The sequence below is a fragment of the Haliotis rubra genome, unplaced genomic scaffold (assembly GCF_003918875.1).
Source record: "Haliotis rubra isolate DU_JTF1 unplaced genomic scaffold, ASM391887v1 Scf145, whole genome shotgun sequence".
In the NCBI taxonomy this organism is placed as follows: Eukaryota; Metazoa; Mollusca; class Gastropoda; order Lepetellida; family Haliotidae; genus Haliotis; species Haliotis rubra.
Window position 1 is genome coordinate 101,307 of NW_025765392.1, and position 12,961 is coordinate 114,267.

At 40.1% G+C, this 12,961-nt stretch overlaps 2 protein-coding genes across 2 annotated transcripts; both read left to right on the forward strand.

The window, feature by feature from the left end:
• Nucleotides 1–1,922: 1,922 nt before the first annotated feature.
• Nucleotides 1,923–4,047, forward strand: LOC124269470 (insulin-like growth factor-binding protein complex acid labile subunit). Its single transcript, XM_046704474.1, has 2 exons — nt 1,923–3,041; nt 3,973–4,047. The coding sequence occupies exon 1, from the start codon at nt 1,923–1,925 to the stop codon at nt 3,000–3,002; it is 1,080 nt and encodes a 359-aa protein (XP_046560430.1). The 3' UTR covers nt 3,003–3,041; nt 3,973–4,047.
• Nucleotides 3,527–5,340, forward strand: LOC124269428 (toll-like receptor 4). Its single transcript, XM_046704432.1, has one exon. The coding sequence runs from the start codon at nt 3,527–3,529 to the stop codon at nt 4,367–4,369; it is 843 nt and encodes a 280-aa protein (XP_046560388.1). The 3' UTR covers nt 4,370–5,340.
• The last annotated feature ends 7,621 nt before the right edge of the window (nt 5,341–12,961 follow it).

The following is a 12,961-nucleotide window of genomic DNA, read 5'->3' on the forward strand; positions in this document are numbered from 1 at the left end:
TCCTCTTCAAAGAGTTTCTAGTGTTCTGTGTTTAAGCAGTTACATGTCACTGAACCATCAGCTTAATCTTGACCTGATACAGATTACAAGGTAACCATCATCTCCCCACAGAAACAAGCCGATGGTACACAGTTGCCATTGCATATGTTTGTGCCGAGTACAACCGATGGAGTATCACCATGGGTAACATCCTACCTGAGCTATCTCATATGATAGTGTTTACAACATATGACTGTGCTCACTGAACCTAAACAAGCAGGAACTCCTCTTTCGGGGAACGCTGCTGTGTTAAAGTTGTCGGGGATAGGGTCGGAGACACCACACCTGTGAGAAGAACGGAGGCTGACGGTGTCACTCTGGATACTCCGGACGTTTTATGTACATAACTAAAGATGCAGTTTGTTAGGAAGATATAGACCTTGAAACAACAGGTGAGATAAGTATAAGAAGCTTTGGAAAAAAGAATGATAAACAATAGCCAGCTCACTGCTTTTGTGCCACTTTATAGTTATCGACTATCAGAGACCATGTATAAAATGGGGTAAGGTGCAACGTTATTCATTTTGTTACAGTTTTTCATCTGTATTCAGCGCGATGTTATTCATTGTGTGACGGTGTTTCAATTACATTCCACTGTTTCTGTTGACATTCAGTCAGGTACATTGAGCAATGTCAGTGTTTCATCTTTGTTCAAATGTTCCTTTGACATTCAGTAAAATGCGGTGTTACTCATTGTGTGACAGTGTTTGAAGTGTATTACACTGTTGGTGACATTTAATTCGATCTCTCCCAAGAGGCAATATACAATATTGTGCCACTGAATCATGTGTTTATGCATTGAGAGTTGTACGTTACACGGAGTGCACAGAGCTCGTTCTCATAATGTGTTTATTTATATACAAGAGCTGGGATTTTTTCCTTGTCCTTTAATACTTGTTCCGAGCTGATTCCCAGGTTGAAAACGATGCAGGAGTTCAGCAGAAATCAGTCCGTAACGCAGTGCAACCAACAGACAAGGCAATGTGATATTCCATAATTCTAAATTAGCTATGTTTCCAAAATAGTACAAATGACAACACATGTACAGGTATTACAGTGACAGTATAAATTAAAGTGGCACTACAAATTCAAAAGCAGTATGATGCATTCTAGGATTATTGCAATATAGACAGATATAGTAACTGCAACAACCGTTAAAAGAAACACTGAAGAAAATTCCCCAACTCCCTGGGTCAGAATATAGAAGAATGGCCCGTAGGGATGTAGAACCCAGTGGTATAACTTCCAGAACTCGTCTAAATATAGCAAACACAACTCCCTTCTGTACAATTTTAAACACCTGGGCCTAGATTTTTGAAGCTCTCTTAGCGCTAAGAAAGTCGTAGGTGCCATTAAGATGAACTTATGACTATCTTAGCGCTAAGATCGCTTCGAAAATCTAGGCCCTGGAGCGTTTTTACGCAATGGATAGTGCTATCATGTAACAATAAACCGTTACGTTTACCGTGGTAGATTATGTGCATAACGAAAATGTAGTTCTTTGTTCCCATATTTGTAATTTGTCCTGATTTGTTTTAATCATCATGAGTATTTTAATTCACTTGAGTTCATACACAGGTAAGACACATAACAGTGACATTATGCCTACAGCAAGCTTTTAAGTGCGGTGCAAATCGCACATGCTCGCATCAAACCAACGTCATAACATTGCAAGCCACGCCTTGCCTATGTTGGCGTATCTTTAACAATTGCCAGTTGCAGTTACGTTTGGAATTAATTGTAACTTTGGAGAAAGCATGGCTCAACACATTAAAACAAATACCAGATGAATGAATTAGCATTGCATAAGATGTTATTCTGATGTCAACAAAATAATGTATACGATGAGCGATGTCCATGCACTGTTTGTTGTTTCAGACACAATGTTGAGGACTCTCCTTGTTTTGCTGACATTCACATTGTGCCAAGGAAATGAACAGACTTGTGCCTTGCATTTTGACATGCAATATGGAGGTTTGTTTGCTGACTGTACTGGAAGAAAACTTCAACATGTTCCAGACTACCTTCCGGAAAATATAACAGCTCTGGATATGAGTGAAAATAATCTGAAAATTCTCACAAATAACACATTTTACAAGTTTAGGAAGCTCATCTACCTTAATATCAACAGAAACCCGCTGTCAGAGTTGGAACCAGAGGCATTCAGGGGCTTGTTTAGTCTCACCAAACTTCTCCTTGCTCGGAACAAGCTGCGATCAAACAGAGTGTCTTTCCCTGAGGAAGTCTTTCGTGACCTTGTGAGTTTGCAAACTCTAAATCTTGAAAAGACTGAAATGAGTTCATATCCGGATTGGGTGTTTCCTCATCTCGTCAAGCTCCACAGTCTGTATATCGACTCAGTTCCTGATCCTTTGTTTGGTCCAGGATTCTCCAACCTAACAAATCTGAAAGTACTCCAGATGGACTCCAGGTTTATATACGGAGGCAAATGTTCAACAGAAAATTTAAGAAATGAAACATTTCAGAGTTTAAATGAAACAAAGCTTCAGGTTTTGGTTTTAAATCATTGTGGTATAGAAGACTGTGAGCCAGGCGTTCTGGAGCCACTATTGTTTCTAAAACAGTTGGAACTAACCCACAATCACATAGGAAACCACAACGCTTTACGTCTTCTCTATCCCTTCGTAAATCTGAACATGACCAGGATTTGGTTCAATGGTACATACAAGAACAAAATGCGAGATGAAAAAGACCTTGTCGATAAAAGCCTAACTAAAGAAAGCATGCATTATCTGACTAAAATATGTGTCACTGAAGTATCTTTGAGAAGCAACCAATTATACTTAGTCGAATATGCAGCAGTCTACCAAGATCCATTTGAAAGTTGTTTGAAAGTTCTAGATTTGTCTGACAACATTTTTGTTGGGGATGTTTTTGTACTAGGTTTTTTCCTTTTAGATTTTCCAAACTTGAATATTTCGATTGCAGCCTGCAGAAAATAGACGGTGACTTTCCAAGGACTCAAAGTTATGAAACATTAGGTAAAAACATAACAGTAACATTCACATTGCCTCCTAAAATTAGATATTTTGGTTTAACTGCCGTATCAGGATCTTCAAACATCATACAAGAAATTGAATTTCAAAACACACACAACCTGGAAACTGTTCTGCTGGCTTCTAACTTGTTTCTTGGTTTAATGCACATTGGGGGTTTAGAAAATGTTAGCAATGTTGATTTATCAGGAAACAAGTTTGATAATGTGTTTGATTTTCACTCATTTGAAAACGTAACACATTTGTCATTACGAAATTGCAAGTTACAATTTGCCCATAAATCCTTTAGTGAACATAGTGTATTCAGTCCTCTGAAATCAATACAATACTTGGATGTTTCAATGAATGAACTGACTGATATATCACTTCGTCCAATTTCTAATACAATCGCTCATCTAAATTTATCTCACAATGAGTTTGACACCATTCCTATTGAAACCATTGAATATCCACGGCTTATCCTTATCGACATGTCCTTCAACCTGATTGGACAGTTGGATAAAGGCACAAGATCAAAACTGGATTTGTCATTTGAAAAGAACAACCTCAAACTTATTTTCAAAGGGAACACCTTTTCGTGTAGCTGTGAAAATCTGGACTTCATTCTTTGGTTGGTGGATACACCTGTCATTTACGAGACTGACAGGAACTTCCCTTGCATTCTGGATAATGGCACAATGACAGGAACTGTGGATGTGGCACAACATCATGAAAGATTGTTTCACTACTGTACAGGCAAACTGATGCTTAGCATCACAGTTACATTAATGGTTGTAATGTTTACTTCAATTATTGCAGTATACATAGTCTCCAACAATCCAGTGCGATATCGTAATGCTTTGCTGAAACTATTTGGGTTGGGCATCCAATATTTAACAGCCAAAGATTTTGATTTCACCTTCTTTGTCGCGTATTGTGAGGCTGACATTCCTTTCGTCTATCGGAAAGTACGACCAGAGCTGGAACTGTGTAATCAGCCTGTGCGTCTGTTTCTGAAGGATCGGGATGTTCTTCCAGGTGTTCCTATCGCCGACGGTATTATTTGCGGTATCACTAACAGTTGGAAGTCTGTTCTGGTGATTTCAGATGACTTCCTTCAAGATTGTTCTCAGTGGTCCCAATTTACCATTGATGCAGCACTTTACTCGGTAACGGATCTGATTCCTAACCGGATCATTGTGCTACTTGTGGGCCCCGTACAGGTGGAGGACCTGCCTGAGCGTCTGCTGAATGTTGTAGAGGAGAAATGCATATTGCGTGCAGAGGATTACCAGGACGACGGAGACGGGACTCTGTGGAAGGATCTCAGATAAACCGCTGGAATCTAACGTGTTGAAAGTTATTAATAAGACGTTGATGACAATTGATAATTGTGAACATATCTACCATTGTTAGTCTGGAACAATCACCGAGCAACTGAAATCCGTGGCAACAACAGGTGGACTAAATACAGTTCATAATCATAGGAAACATCCATTTCCACTTCCACGATTATAGACCGACGTCTTATGTAAGTGATTAATGTGATCCGCGTCTTGAGATTAATGTCGATTTATGATGTCAGTTGATAGAAAGTATCTGTTTGTTTCAGCTTTAGATGTACATGTGTATAGCAATGTCCCGGTACATTTACTCTACCAAATATCCTTTGTACATCTGTAACCAACTATGTTGACAGAAAATACGCATATATTTTATCACTTCATTCTAGCGTCGCATGGTCTCCTATGAAACATGTAGTCCTACATGCGTTTTCCTATAACATATCGACAGTGGGTTGCTGGAAGACACGTACTGTAAACGTCAAATGTGATGATAGGTATGGATATGCATGATCTGCAAATTTAATAATGATAAGAAATGTTCATTTTCATTTTCATGATTATAGGTCAACGTCACAATTAAATTCTAGAAACCCCAAAGTCCAGAAACTCTCCCCACACTGTGGCCAGTTTCTGGCAAAGGAGTTCACAATGTTCATTCCCATTTTCATTTGACCAAGATTGTATTCAAGTGATAACAGTGATGGACCTCTTAAGATTCCTGTCGATTTAGTATATCAGTTGATATAAAGAAACCGCTTGTTTCCCACAACTATTCTTTATCAGTTATAGATGTACATATGTACAACAACATTTTCCTGTATATTGGTTTGGGGTTCTTTGTTTTCATGCACAAAATGCACGTCAGTTCGTTGAGTATATTTTCCATGTTTATTGTCACCATTCATATCTAATACTTATCTGTGTGCCTTTAATGTAGAAAAGAATAATCCTTTCCAATAGTTTATTCTCATATTTCACTAGCGTATAATATTTCTATTTGTCACATGTTTAGCTTTTATAACAAACAATGACTACATTCACAATTATAACATTATTTTAGTATAAACAACAACTACCAGGAATAAAAAGTCTATTCTGCTAAATAATTCTTGGAACATCTCTCACCAGCCATGTTGACAGATGATAAATATTTTATCATTCTATTCCAGGGTCCTATTGTCTCTTAAACAAACATCTGGAACATGCAGTCTAACTTGCATTTAACAATATAATGCAATATAACATATGAACAGTGTGTCGCTAGATTTGTTAAAGCTATGGATGTGCATGATATCCAGTCACTACGTCTTGAAACACAACTTTTAAAATAACCTCCATCGTTTCTAGAAGGGGTTGGTCATGACATGGCTCCAAAATTACTCACATGCAGGAACAAATTAATATTTCTCCAAATTTGCTGTCAACCTGGCTTCAGTCTGAATATGTTGAAGAAGGCACGGGTCAGTGTGGAGTATTTGTCCCATATATTGAATGAGTGCTAATATGCATCCGTGTAGGCTTTTGGCGTCCTCAAAACTGCTTGAATTACGATTGATAAGAGACTGGAGGGTGGCTTCCGAAATTATTTGTATTTATAAAAATCTGTCTGGAATCACTAAACTGAATGGTCCGTTCAGGTAGTGGAAACTGCCCAAATCCCTTCAATAGGTCAAACATGGTGAGACACTTGCTTGACTGATTTTGTTGATGGAATCATTGATTTTTGGTATTGAGTAAGAGTCAGGTTTAGCAACAGCATTCAGCCATTGCATGTTTTTTTACCATCAAAGTTTGGCACAAAAATGTAAAGTGAACTTCAGTTACTATGAATTGCTTCAATCATGTAAGCATCAAGCATGTATGGAACACCCTTCTTTGGATTCATTCTAGTGTCACCTTCACCTGCATCAGGTAAATCTAAAAGCAAAATTAGATATTTTGGTTTAATTGATATATCAGGAGGTTCACACACCATCAAAGAAATCGTCTTTCAAAAACACACACAACCTGGAAACTGTTCTCCTGGCTTCTAACTTGGTTCATGGTTTAATGCACATTGGGGTTTAGAAAATGTTAGCAATGTTGATTTATCAGGAAACAAGTTTGATAATGTGTTTGATTTTCACTCATTTGAAAACGCAACACATTTGTCATTACGAAATTGCAAGTTACAGAAACAGCAAAATCCTGAAATATTTCTGACAGTTGAATCTTTTGATTCAAATGAATTTTACACTTACGACACAACTTTACAGCTGAGTTATCTTTAACTTAAGGGCTGCACTTGACAGTGAAGCCGCCAAGTCACAAGTTCAAACAGTATCACAATTCGATTAATTAGCTAGAGGAGAAACATGGCGAAAACATCTAGTAAGTATATTTTCAAGACACTAAGAATGTAATCTTAGTGGCATGATAAAATTGTCTTTCATACGAGAGCCAGGTGTTTGTATGTCCCTCTGAACTTACTCTCTTACATCATAATGAATGAATGAATGAATGAATGAATGAATGAATGAATGAATGAATGAATGAATGAATGAATGAATGAATGAATGAATGAATGAATGAATGAATGAGTGAATGACATCCCATATATTTCCAAATACTAAGATACTGAAGAGTGTGACGAAACCTCTGTATAGTTACCTGAGATGCAGGATGATATGCACTGGATGGTTCAACGACGATGAGATATACATAAACTAATACATAGACTGCTGAAAAAACATGAAATGACATGAGATCCCTGATCTGACGGAATAACGACAAACGAAACATAATGAAGAACTTTTCTTTGAAAAATAACCTGAGCTGTAGTTTTTCATGAAGGAATACCCTCTCGAACATTCACCTGACTGGAAGCATGTACGGATTATGTGGGCTAGTTGGACCTTTCTTCAGATACATTTCTGCACGCAAGAAAGATATAGTATCATTAAAAACAATTGATTCTATTTCTTCTACTGATGTCAACTAACCTCACATCAACATAAGCGAATGGTCATAAGCAGGCTTCTTTCAAGTGTTTTGATTTTCTTGCTCATAAAGATATTGCTTATCATCTTCACTGTTAGATTTGTGGAAACATTTGGGAGAATATTCCTGGTGTTGATGAAAATCTAAGAATGCAAATAGATCCATATCATCCGTTTTGACTTTGTTTCCCTTAACTTGTATAAGCAGAAGATTAGCAGAGATAATCTGTTTCGGAAGATTATTCAGGGGATCAGGTTTATTTTACATATATATGTGAAAAATAATTGAACAATACAAATAAAATATTTAATAAATACATAACAAATAAATTAATTCGTAAGTTATGAGTAATTAAAATGTTGAATAAATAACAAAAATATTGAATAAACAATACCAACTACCAGTCTATCACTTCTCCACTGAAATTGTGAAGTAGCAATGCTTACTTCTATAGATTTCCAGTAGGTAGTCTTAGAAACGTCTGGGTATTTATGGGAACAAGGCGTACATCTGACCTCAGCAGCAGTCCAATCGACAATGAAACGACCCGCGCGATGACACTGTATTTATTTGGCAGGCGCGGACGTCGGAGAGAACAACCAATTAAAACGATTGAAAATCGATTATAGCTCATCTGCACTCATTATTTGTGTTTTCATTAATCATTATCTATTCATTTCTGGTCTATATTCACGTCTTTTAATGAGTTTTAGATTACAAACACCATCTCCTCGTTCTTACGAGTTTTTCGTGGAATTAATTGTTGATTTTAGGGTTTGTCATCGAAATGACACTACAAAATGTCAGTGCATGAAACATAATTTAAGAAATGCTAATACAACTATTTATAAATGTATTGCTATAATTACGCGTGTAAATGACTGTAAAACTTGGTGGTTACGTTTTCATAATCATGATTTGCATTATAGTTGTGTAAAACGATATGAAAGGTTGGCTGACTGACACACTGACCTAGTTACAAGTATATTATGTATAGCGAGGCGTGTGGACAAAGTAAGACTGTCTTAAACACAAGCCACTGCAACACGAAATATATATATTGTTGGATACAAGTGGATGGTGTAAAACTATGTATAAACCTGTGACAGTGTTCTGTTCAGCAGGGAGTACTTATGGATGACGCCTGTTACGAATCCGTACGAGAGTGAGGACTGTGTTTACATGACAAGGCCTGTTTACATGACCATGTGAAAAAAAATGTGACTGTTGATCTCATGGAATATTAGAATATACCATGCTGTATGTCGAACACATGGATTATATGGAATATGCTATACGGTGGATACATGATAATTAGCAGGTTGGAAACAGTTTGAAATTGTAAGCCATCATGTATATAAAGGCTTATGTTATGATGTGATGTATCGTGAAAGTAGCATCTGTTGCTACTTAGATTTACAGGCTTATTAAATATTGTGTATAGAAGTTGTATATTGTCGTTGTTTATTTCGCCCAATAAGTTTACATTCATATGCGTTGGTCCCATTATACAAACGGACGACTTTTTCATCATGGCGTCGGCTCACGCTATAAGGATGCGAGCTATGACCTTGTTTCACGCATGGGCGGGAGGGGGATTCCCCCTCGTAACGTCAGCCTAATGGGTAGCCTCTCGCATTCAGGGAGGCTACCAAATCTCTATGCCCTATATCACGGGCCAGACACGGTGGGTGTTGTTGTTTAAACGTCGCGTGGACGACGACTATACACAATCCATTGACATGTTGCACATCGACGTGAAGCTGGTTCCCAGGGTCAACTGGTGGTATCATCAGAAGTGACCTGTCTTTAACGGGTTCGAAGCCGAGGCGCTTTTAAGCCCGATTTGACCCGATTTACGGCCGTATTTCACGCTGCAGATGCTTGTTATGTTTCGTACATCGACCACAGGGTTTTGTCCTTACTATGGATCGAAAGCCCCGGGTCTTAGCTTTCACGTCATGTGCGACACGTGCGGGTGTCGTCACGTTTTCCCACCCTTAAAGCCCCCCGAAGCTAAGCCCCGTGCGTGTGACGGGAGCCAAAACAGCTCAGATTTCATATCAAAAGGGGTTTGATCTCTGCATCCCGCTTGCACTAATCGTCTCGCAACCGGAGAAAGAAACATATGCACGCATATCATATATGAAAATGTTGCCACGTGCACAAGGCACCTGGGATCGTCACGGGGTGGACGTGGGGCACCTGGTTGGACGTCCACGTCCATTGGGCCATCTGATACAGACATGTCTTTTTACCAAGAAAAGAGCCCTGCTCTGCGATCATCTTTTATACGTCGCGTGGACGACAAAAATACACAACCCATTGACATGTTGCACATCGACGTGAAGCTGGTTCCCAGGGCCAACTGGTGGTATCATCAGAAGTGACCTGTCTTTAACGGGTTCGAAGCCGAGGCGCTCTTAAGCCCGATTTGACCCGATTTACGGCCGTATTTCACGCTGCAGATGCTTGTCATGTTTTGTACATCGACCACAGGGTTTTGTCGTTACTATGGATCGAAAGCCCCGGGTCTTAGCTTTCACGTCATGTGCGACACGTGCGGATGTCGTCACGTTTTCCCACCCTTAAAGCCATCCCAAGCTAAGCCCCGTGCGCTCAGATTTTACTGATCTGTGCGTCCCGTTTGCACTGATCGTCTCACACGCGGAACCCTTTTGCCACTGCTGTATATCAACACAATGGGCCGAAACGACAATTATAGAGTTTGGGAATTACGATAAAATGATGATCTACCGGACAGGGCATGTGCGTTTAAACGTACTTACACATACACTTACGAATGGAAAGCCAGAACTGGGCATTGGCTTTTGACGTCAAGTGGACGCCATCCTTGCCTAACAGTTCAGGTCCCATCCTCATGTGCTGGCTGTGGTCCCAAAAGGTGGCATCCAGACGGTGTCGCAACATCCCTTCAAGCGCCGATTCGTCTCCTCCGCCTTCCGCTTGTGTGGCAGAGACCGTCATGTTCCTTGGTTTTACCCTCGGGAACAGACTTCCTATCACTGCTCTGGAGCCCGGCCGTTTCAACCGAAGGTAGTCCAGAAGATCCAGCAAGTCCTCAACCAGGTTCTGAGGCTCAGTTGACGCCGACACGTCGTTCTCTCCCACTTGAAAGAAAACAATGCCCTGGAAACCTGCATCAAGGGCATCCACCACTGCTTTCATCCGGCGACAGTCGCCCCTCCTATCCCACATACGGAAGTGATGATGCCACGTGGATGGGGGACAGACTTGATCAAGTCGCCGCGACGCGAAGCTATGTCCCAGGATGGCAAAGTGGACGGGCTTTGAAACAGGACCTTTAAAAAGTGTGTAGGCCATGACTTGAATGAAGTCTTCAACAATGTGTTGTGTCAAACAATGTTAGCACAAGTGCCGTGATGCTTGTATCTGACTGCTAGGTATATATAGCCCGAGCGATTGAAAAGTGTTTGTATTAAGCTCTGCATTGAGGTCACAGAGTCAATCAATCATTCATGGATTAAGGCCGGTTGGTAGCTTAAACCTGACACGACTTACTCATCCCATTCACATATGCGATTAAACAACCGATCAACGATTGGCGGCTTTCAGTCGTAATTCCGCCACTTGGTTGGCTTCCATGTCTCCACTCAGAAACTCTCGGATTAGGCATTACAATCAAAACATCAGAGCAGAGCCTGTGTGCCCCACCACAACAAGTGCCTCTGCAAACGTGACGCCAATCAAGGCTCATTTGAAGACAATGAGGTGAGTAAGAACTCACTATGAAGCTACTTTAGGAATGTAATTGTGTGCAGGTGACCTTCAGTAACCAACAATAAGAATTAAATATCACAAAAAACGTGTCTCCGTTTTCTCTTCACATGGAAATAAAGACAATACCAAGGCTAAACGCAGCAAAGAAATCGTTTTATTCATCCTTCCAGACAACATCAAACCAAGTGCAAACATAGCAAAAGTTCAGTTCGCCATCACACCGGGTGGAATTAAAGACAATACCACGGCTTAGCGCAGCACTGAAAAACCAGACAACATCAAACCAAGTGCAAACACAGCAAAAATTCAGTTCGCCATCACACCAGGTGGAGGCTAAGCGCAGCACTGAAAAACGTTTTATTCATCCTTCCAGACAACATCAAACCAAGTGCAAACATAGCAAATTTTCAGTTCGCCATCACACCAGGTGGAATTGAAGACAAATATCCGGGCTAGTTCGTAGACATTGAAAGCATGTTCCCCTCACCTGGAAACAATACTATCAATGCCTCGGCCGGCCTACCGACTCAATTCATAGAATTTGGTTTGGGTTAGTGATTCAGCTGAAAGAGAAGGCCGTAGGCTTTTAGTTTTAATTTATGTTTTTTTTTCGGTTTTGGTTTACGTTTTAACCTTCTTTGTTTTAAGTTTATGTCATTGCGGTTTGGGTTAGGGATTCAGCTTAAAGAAAAGGGCATCAGCTTTTAGTTTTAATTTATGGGTTTTTCGGTGTCGGAGAGAAGGACTTATTATTGCCCACATCGATGTTTTCCCCTTTAATTTACCGGTATTATTAGTTCTTTGTTTCGTGTTGTTATTGTTATTTTACGTTTTAACCTTCTTTGTTTTAAGTTTATGTTACTGCGGTTTTGGTTAGTGATTCAGCTGAAAGAGAAGGCCGTAGGCTTTTAGTTTTAATTTATGTTTTTTTCGGTTTTTAGGTTAGCGTTTTAGATGACTTATTGCCTTTTCACGCTAGTTTTATGTTACATCGGTTTGTGGTTAGTGTTAGTTTAGAAGCGAGACAGTGTTAACTTGTACTTTTTATTTTGCATTCCCCATTTGTAAGATTTAACATGATCATGACGAAGCATGTGTGCATCACAGTCATATACCCAGATGGATAACCATAGCTCACGCATTCAATACTCTAACAATTGCATAATGGACAGATGATTCAAACATGTCAGCACAAATATATAATACGAAACATTAAACCTGGAAGGATACAACTTTGATTTCAAAGTCCGATTGCTGTGATGGCGCAGTTGAGTCTACATGAGGAAGGTCGTCGTGGTAGATCAGATCTCTGTGAATTCTTCAGGTACTGTTGACAATGGCAGTGGAGCTGCTACACGTGATGAACAATACATACTACAATTTACATCAACATGCATAACAAACGTCAGAAAACGTCAATGTCCGTCTGGCGTGTAATGCCATTGCGCCTACCCATCAATTGGGTGACTTCAGATACATAGCTGTAGACACTACAGCAATATACCCTCCTTTCCCATATGCCACACCTTAGGGAATTGCAAAGATTTGACACGGCAAATCATGCACAGTTACCACCAAATTGCCTCTGAGCGCCTGCCGGGACTCGAACTGGTTTGCCTGCGCCAGCTACCGTTCCGCCGCTAATGCTCTCCTCTAAGGGTCGCCCTTCACACCCCATGCAACACCATCATTTCGCCCTGCTTCCAGGAGAAATCAACCACCGCTTATGCTTGCTTTACTGCCAAGTCGCCTTCTGAGCGCTCTGCCGGGGACTCGAACTGGTTTGCCTGCGCCAGCTACCGTTCCGCCGCTAATGCCTCTCCTCTAAGGGTCGCCCCT